The 8,313-nt window shown below is 48.6% G+C and overlaps 2 protein-coding genes across 4 annotated transcripts in view; one reads left to right on the plus strand and one right to left on the minus strand.

Moving 5' to 3' along the window:
• FBXO10 (F-box protein 10) overlaps window positions 1–764 on the minus strand; it is a 32,205-nt gene extending 31,441 nt beyond the window's left edge. For both annotated transcript variants that reach the window (XM_064438338.1, XM_064438339.1), the window contains exon 1: window positions 711–764. The gene's annotated coding sequence lies outside the window, so the exon portion shown is untranslated. The remainder of the gene's footprint in view (window positions 1–710) is intronic.
• A 185-nt stretch (window positions 765–949) lies between these two features.
• SLC25A51 (solute carrier family 25 member 51) lies at window positions 950–7,353 on the plus strand. Of its 2 annotated transcripts, none has more exons than XM_064438330.1 (2): window positions 950–1,070; window positions 4,738–7,353. In XM_064438330.1, exon 2 carries the CDS (start codon window positions 4,775–4,777, stop codon window positions 5,648–5,650), a length of 876 nt encoding a protein of 291 aa, XP_064294400.1. In that variant the 5' UTR covers window positions 950–1,070; window positions 4,738–4,774; the 3' UTR covers window positions 5,651–7,353. The 2 variants fall into 2 exon arrangements, with proteins under 2 accessions (XP_064294400.1, XP_064294401.1); XM_064438331.1 differs by lacking the exon at window positions 950–1,070 and adding an exon at window positions 1,488–1,594.
• The last annotated feature ends 960 nt before the right edge of the window (window positions 7,354–8,313 follow it).

The raw sequence follows: 8,313 nt of genomic DNA on the forward strand, positions 1-8,313 counted from the left end.
CAACTATGCACTCCGGCAGTGCTTTGTGTCTTCCAGCCTCTCCCCCGTGAGAGGCGACGCTGGCACCAAGCCCAGCCAGGAGAACAGGGTGCCGCCTTTCTCAAAGGGCACCGAGGAGGCCTCGCTGACGGCTTCGCAGCAGCCTCGCGGCCGCCGGGGACCGAGCGCCCAAGTCCCCAGGGCCGACCGGGCGCAGCCCCCGCAGCAGCCTGGCGTCAGCCAGCCGTCCTCCTGACGACGTTCTGCCGTGGAAGAACGCCTGCGGTCCCCTCTACTCAGTTCCACCCTTTCGGGACGCGGCGTCTGATGCCAAAGCCGCTTCTCGCGTCCCTGCGGCCGGGCCCGAGAGGTCGGCACAGCGCCGGAGCGGTACTGGGAAGCCGGAGAGAGGAGAAGCCGGGATAGAAGTTGTGCGGAGCCGCTGCCAGACGCCTCCCCGCCGCGCACGGCGGTTTTCCCCTCGCTCTCTCCCCGGGAGCTCTGGGGCTCCCGCAGCGGGGGGGAGCTCCCACCGCCCCCTGCCCTGCCATGCTTAGCCCGGAGACAAACGAAACCCTGCGGCTCTTCCCGGCGCGAGGGAGGGAGGGAGCGAGGGAAGACGGGAGGCGGCTCCTCATCCCGCGGCAGGGCCCGCGCCGCCGCCGCTTGGCCCCCCCCCTCGCCGGCAGGCCGCCGTCCCCGGTCCCACCGCCCCCTGTCCCGCCGCTCACCTCCGCTCTGCCCCGCCCCGCCCGGGACCGCGCGCTCCGCCGGGGGGCGGAGGTGCGGGCGGGGACGGGGGGCGGAGCACCGTTCCGCCCCGCCCCACCCCACCTCCCGTGTGCCCCGCGCCGCTGTCTGACTGGCTGAGGCGGGGAGGGGCGGTGCCGTCACCGCCCTTATCCTTGGTCACGCAAAGGGTGGGGTACAGCGGGTTGTTTCGTCTTTTTCCGGCTGCTTCCCTCTGCGTCAGGCAGCGCGCCGGTGCGTCACACGCCGGCGCGCGCACGGGGGGCTGCGGGGCCGCGTCGCCGGTGGAGGCTCCCGTCCCCTCCGCTTCCGCCCCGCCATCGCCATGGCAATGGTCGCAGGTGCGTCCCGAGGCGTGGCCCTCGCCCGTGACCCGGTTCGGCGGGGCTCGGCGCGGCTCGGCCCGGAGCCGCGAGCGCGCCGGGGCGGGGCTAGGAGAGCGCGGTTTCTCCGGGAGCGGGTCGCGGCCGCCGCCCTCGCGCCCCGCTGCGCACCTGACCTTGAGCGCCAGCTCGACCAGCCGGGGCCGAGGGCCGCCGGTGAGCGGGGCAGCGCCCCCGGCCCTGGCCCCGGCGCGGGGTGGCGGTGGGGGGAGCGGTGCTGCTGGAGGCCCGCGCGGGAGCGGCGTATCTCGTCCGCTGCCGCCCCGTTCGCTGACCGGCGGTCGCCCGTTTGCTTGCAGGTCGGCTGGTGCAGTGTCCCGGAGGAGCTGCCATCGCTCCCGAGTGCCCTCGGCACAGCGCGGCCGGGCGGCCCTGGCGGCGCCCTCGGGAGCACCGCGGCCTCCTCCGCGGCACAGAGTGGCGGGTTTGATCGGGCAGCTGTACCGCGGGAAGGCCTGCACCGAGAATGCAGTGAGCCTGCAGTGCGTGGCGTGCTGCGGAAAGCCCTCCGCGCTTCCTGCGGGCTGGCGGTGGCCGGCGGGACCGGGCTGGCAGTCTGCTGTGTGTTGTAGTGATAGGTGATCGGCTGCAGAAACAAATGAACACATCCATAAACCTTCTGTCTCAGCTGACGCGGCTGCACATCTTCAGGATTCGATGAATTGTTTAGGGCGAATGTTCCTCATAGTTGATGACAAGAGTGAGTTTTTAGTATTACTCTGTTCTACTGGCTGAATGAGCGGTCTGTTTTCAGAGTAATCCTAAACCATGATTGGGCAAGGAGAACTTCCTAGGTAGCACATTTCTTCCACGGCAGTCAGGATAATGGGACATGCTGCTATCTTTTATCAGTATGACAAATACAGTGATATAATGACATTTCAGATAACAGCCGACCGTTCCTTTATTCTTTCCCTTGTGCTTTTCAGACCTAGTGGGTCATGTGTCAGTGTTTTGAAGTCTACGGTTGTTTAGGCAGGCAAATGGGTTGAAATCTTTCTGTAGAAGCACTAGGTATGCATACCACAAGATGGTGACAGTGGCAGGTGCCTGACAGACCTTGGATCAGGGAATGTGATGTCAAAAAGGATCGTGTGTGCCCCCTTGCTCAGAACCCTTGGAAATAGGCTCCTGCATTTAGGGGAACTTCCATGTATAAATGGGATGTTGCAGTGACTTCAGGGGTTTGTATGTATAGGCAGTGCTGTTGATCCAACACTTCTGCTCTCTTTTGAGAACTGTTTCTTTTTCTTAAATTCTGACAAAGTGGCTGCCATGCTCCAGTAATTGTAGGTGGCACAGGCCTTACAAATTATGTGCGAAAGCAGTAAGTTCTGTTACAAACACTTCTGGGAGGACTTGCTGCACCTGGTTCTTGCAAGTTCCCAGCTCAGAAGCGTGACAACTTCCTTACATGAGGATCACTGCAGTCTTCAGTGTCTCCCTACTGAACAGATCCAGTGGTTATGCCAAAAGGAGCATGTAGCTTCTGCAACTAAAGGTCTCTCTTTTTAAATTAATTTTATTTATGAGTTTCTTTTGGGGGGAAAAATATGTTTTGGCCACAGACAGCTGCCACCCATATAAATGACTGGTTGTCAAAGGCCTTTTGAATCCTCTCCTTAACAGTGTTGTCTCTGGTGAGACTCTTCAACACTCTTAGTTGAATTAGCATGACCTACTGTCCCCTGTCCAAGAGCAGCATATCCACAGATGTGTCTGTCTTTAGTCTAATGTGAAAAGAACTAGAGTAACGTGAGTAATACTCAGAACTTGTGCATATATAAAGTGGTGTATAAGCCATCTAATGTGAATCTCTATCTCTGATGTTACTTCTGTATTGACAGAAATGCTTCATCTTTGTAAATTATTTTGATGGTATTTTCACTTGCCAGACCCTAAAGGATTAAATAGCATGTAACTGTAGAGGAAAAGCCAATCTAGGTACATCTATGTTTTGTTTTAAAAGTAAATTGCGTACTTCATCAAAATAATCTGTCAGGCTGCTTTGAGCAATCCAACTTGTTCTGTCTAGTCTCTGGCATGCATCTTTGACATAAGTCTGGAGAGACAGTACCTCATGCCATGAAGGCCTATTAGCCCCAAATGCCCTTTTGAAATAATGGAAATCTCATACATGTTGCTGGCAGGGCGTATCTGAGGTTCACCAACCGCTACCAGCCTTGCTTCATTGCTACTGACTTCAGTCAAGCTGTGCTGTAATGGCAGTTAGGATTCGGATCAGCTGCAAAAACAGCTTTTTACAATTGTGGAGGAAGTAATCCCATTTTATATGAATGATGAACATGACTTCAGTACTTCTCTCCTTTATTTGGTAGAACTGCCTCTGTTAATGTGTCTTTCAGGACCTCAGATCTAGCCAAGCTCAAGGTCTTAAACTTCTTGCCAGAACATGGAAATCAAGTGTGGATTCAAAATGCTGTCTTTCTCAGCAGATGAGCCTGAAGGTTAATTAACTAGAACTTGTAACACAGTTTTGAAAACTTCTGGAAGTGTTCTTGCAGATCAGTTCAGGCCTGTGATTACAACTGTGCACTAGCTTGGTCTGGGATAGAGTTAGTTTTCCTCGTAGTGGCTTGTGTGGGCTATGTTGTGGATTTGTGATGGAAACAGTGTTGATAACACAGGAATGTTGCTGTTCCTGCTGAGCAGTGCTTGCACAGAGTCAGGCTGGGAGTACACATGGAGTGGGGAGGGAACACAGCTGGAACAGCTGACCCAAGGGATATACCATGCCATACAGTGTCATGCTCAGCAATAAAATGTAGGGGTGGGGGGGAAGGTTGGTGGTAGGGCTCTTCAGAGACTCTCTGGGTGTCAGTTGATGCTGAGCAGTTGTTTTCATTTGCATCACTTGCTTTTGTTGTGTTTTATTTTTCTCTCTTTGTTTTTTTTTTTTTTCCCTTACAGATTTTTTTTAAACATCTTTTTAGCTATTAAACTGGGTTTATCTCAGCCTATGAGTTTCTTTCTCATTTTTACCCCTCTGATTCTCCCTGCCATCCCACTGGGGGAGGGGGGAAAGTGAGTGAATGGCTGTGTGATGCTTAATTGCTGGCTGGCTTAAACCACAACAAATTGTTATTTAAATTGTCTGTTGTTTTCTGCCACAGGGAAAGGCAGAGTGGAATGGTCAGAATTTGTAGTGCTGCCACATGTATTTTATTTATTTATTTCTTGGGACTCTTTTCTGTCCCCACCACCACTGTCCTGGTGATGTGTATTTTATTAGTGTAAGAGCAGACCTTTCACTGTTTTAATTCTTTGGTACAGATGGGGAAATCTACTGTGTAAACTTCCTCTTGTCAGCTGTAATGTAGTACTTGAGGCAATCATGTCTCAGTTTCCTTCCCAGTTTATTTCTATTTTAATTTGAAAGTCTACAAAAATGAAAAACTGCTGCTTTTTCAGGTCTCTGAGACTTGAGTAGAAAACAGTGCAATGTTTGTCACATTTGGCATTTGTTGCTTTTCTCCTTCAAATGTTATAGGCTTTCCTTGAATGTAAGATACCAGGTGCTTTTTGAATGATCCACTGGTGTGAAAAAAAGCTGCAGGGTCAACTGCAGCTCTGCTCATGTTCCTTCTCTTCTTTTTGAACATAGGGAAGGCGAACTGAGATACTACAGCAAGAAAAACAGTATGATGGATTCAGAAGATTCTGCCCCAAAGAAGTCAAAGGAATATCTAAGCAATGACGTATCAGCTACCTCTGGTAAACATTATATTTGTGGCTACTGTGCGGCCTTCACAAACATAGCAGTCACTTTTCCCATCCAGAAGGTCCTCTTTCGACAGCAGTTGTATGGTCTGAAAACAAAAGATGCAGTACATCAGCTGCAGAAGGATGGAATTCGAAACCTCTATCGTGGCATCCTTCCTCCGTTAATGCAGAAAACAACAACACTGGCTCTGATGTTTGGCTTGTATGAAGATTTCTCCTCCCTGCTCCTTAGCCACATGAGTGCTTCTGAACTCCTCACTCGCAGCATGGCAGCAGTGCTTGCAGGGACCACAGAAGCTGTCCTTACACCTTTTGAGCGAGTTCAGACTTTGCTTCAGGACTACAAACACCATGATAAATTTACAAACACTTACCAGGCTTTCAAGGTACTAAAAGTCTATGGGATGAGAGAATATTATCGGGGTTTGGTGCCTATTCTGCTCCGAAATGGACCCAGTAATGCACTCTTCTTTGGTCTGCGGGGACCTATCAAACAGTGTCTGCCTGAAGCAACTTCTTCCAGCACTCATTTGGTCAATGACTTTATCTGTGGAGGGCTGTTGGGTGCCATGCTGGGATTCTTGTTTTTCCCAGTGAATGTTGTAAAAACTCGCATGCAAGCTCAGATTGGTGGTGAATTTCAGTCCTTCTCAAAAGTCTTTGTGAAGATCTGGATAGAACGTGATAGAAAACTGATCCACCTTTTCAGAGGAGCCCATCTGAATTACCATCGTTCTCTCCTGTCCTGGGGCATAATCAATGCAACCTATGAATTCTTGCTAAAGCTGTTGTGAAAACCACTATCTTCCATTGGCTCTTCTGGTCATTTGGGTATTGGCATATAGGATGTTACTTAATCGCAGGGAACAGTGCCTGCATAGTGTCAAAGGTAATTAGTCTTGGTCTTCAATATTTATGGAGTGAATGGTGATGCTTCTAAACCTTGGTGCAACTGAGGTGAACTTTTTAAAGTATTTATTTCCTGGCAGGTGAGCTTGCCCATAATGGAGCTACTAAACAAATACAAGGTGTAAAGGGCGGGGAAAAAACCCCTTATATCAGCCCAGCAGCTCCTTCTGTATCACTCCCAACATCTCCTAATGCTCCGTGATGGAATGTGCTCCACTGTCTACATTGTAGAACTTGAAAATCAAGGAGGGGCTGATGAAAATTGATTCCCTTGCCCGATAAACTTCAGCAGTCTTGATTTAAGAACTGCATTTTCAAACATTTTAGGGTCCTAAGTACTCCTTATTGTTGAAAGCTAAAAGGACAGATCCAGGTGGGGATGACTACAGTTTAGGACTTCAAGCTTAAACTAAGCCTCGCAAACTCTCTGCCAGCTTGGCTTTAAGATGAACGTTTCGTTCAGCGGCATAAAAGTGCATATTGAGTGTTTAACTTCAGTGGAAGCTGACTTCAGTTCAGAGTGGGATCTCTGTGTGTATATGTACATGTGTGCCTTCATGTGAAAAAGGGAAAAGTGGAAGGAATGAAACAGCGAGTTTACTAAAGCTTTAAAGTGTCCTTCCTTGTGAAAAAACCTTCTACTTGTGAACATGGAGTTTGTTCTGCTTTTTTTTTTTTTTTGCCTTGCTGCTTTTTCTGTTGCTTACTGCTCTAGAGCCAGAAAGAAGATGGCCCTTTCTGTAATGCTGATGAAACAGTTCAGCTTCCCACGGTTGTGAAAGTTGTTCACAAATATAGCTCTGTTGTACTAAGGTGTCTTGTCTATTGTAAATTACTTCTGTTTCATTTGGGCTGTGGAATAATGGATCACAACAAGATATTTTTACCTGAAACGTGGAGTTCTGCCAACTTGATATGTACTCTTAACAGTGCTGTAAGACAGAGTTGTACAACAGCAGTGACAAGGTGATGTTTCTGGGTATTACCCACTTCAGTGGATGCCTCTAAGTGTAGCAGAGGCAATGGCCAAAGATGACCTTAGAAGCAGCTAGGTGGGAAAGGTGCAGCATTTGGAGATGTAGGTGAGTACTGAAAAGACTTACAGAAAAATGAAGTATTGTGTGTCTTACAGGCCTGGGAGTTGAGAGATATGACTTCAGGCCTTAGAGAAAGGGACAGAAGAGCAAGTGTGACCATAAACCAGGTGAGGGTCTTAACAAAAAGCATTTGGTTCCCTCGGGGACTTTATGAAACTATATATATTTTGAATGAAAGGGGCAGGAAGTCTTTCAGAAACTGGTCTGGATTGGTCTTTTCATAAGTTTTACTTTTTTACTATTCAACTTTTCTGTTTGCAAACTGTCCTCAAATACTGATTCTAATCAGCGTGTTATAATCATAACATGGTCCCTAGCTTCGCAGTCAGAAATGGCCAGGCACAGGTGAGAATTCTTGTATCCAAATGTTGTGATTCTCTGCATTTAAATAAAATGTTTACTGAATGTTTGTTACTGGCAGAATCTAATTGTTACTGGTGTACTGTTTTTTGTAATCACTCCTTGATGGAATAAAAAAAATTTGCATCCTGTTTCTCTGTGGAAGATCCTATATACTTCTCTAATGTTGGGAAAGCTGGAAGCATTGAGGTAAGAGTTTAACATAAGTCCACCACTAATTAGTGATTAGCATTACTGTGGCAAAAAGACAAAAGTGCAGTCCTGGTCTGTTGCTGTCTGCTTACATGGCAGCGTTAGATGCAGTGCACTGCAGGTCTATCATGACAGAATTAAGCTCAAGTATCTGCTTTGCTTTATAACCACCATTTGTTTGTTTTACAACAGCATCAAAGGAAATCTATGTGTAACAAATTACAGATGTTCTTTGTGTTAACAGGACAGATACTTAGAGTCAGTGAAGAGAGGAGTCCAGTGAGTTTTGGCACACAAGTTACTGTGAGATGGAATATGTAGTTTACTGAACAGGATGTGTTGCCAGTCTGGGAAGAGAGCACAGAAGGAGTTGTGATGCTTCAACTAACATGTAAACAACTCTGGGTGAGTTTCAAGATTTTTTCCAGCCTTAACAAACTGCCTGTAACCTGGCTGCCTCAACTCCAGACTTACTTACTTAATATAGTTGCAATTTAAGAATACAGGTGATGCTTGGAAAGGACCAGGAAAGAGTAGATCTTCAAACTAACCCTAGCTAGTAGTCTTTCTATGTATTGTCATCTGTGCAGGGCAGGGTTACTGCAGGCAGTGTGAAGGAGAAGGTGTATTAGAGAACCACTGCCAAGGCCACTTTTATCTTCCCTGGTGGGTTAGCACCCTTTTCTGTGGGACAGGTCAGGTGTGGGAGCCTCAGTCTTTTGTTGCCTTGCCTCATCGCTGTCTTGCTACAGATGCAAGGGGAACCTAACCAGGACATTGCCTGAACAGCTAGGGAGGCCAGGCTTTAGTTGCGGCTTTCTTTAAAAACATGCAGCTGGGACTCACAGTGAGGTTCGACCGATGTCTAAGGTAGGATTTTAAGAATGATTGCTGGTGCA

The sequence above is a fragment of the Phalacrocorax carbo genome, chromosome Z (genome assembly GCF_963921805.1).
Source record: "Phalacrocorax carbo chromosome Z, bPhaCar2.1, whole genome shotgun sequence".
NCBI lineage: Eukaryota > Metazoa > Chordata > Aves > Suliformes > Phalacrocoracidae > Phalacrocorax > Phalacrocorax carbo.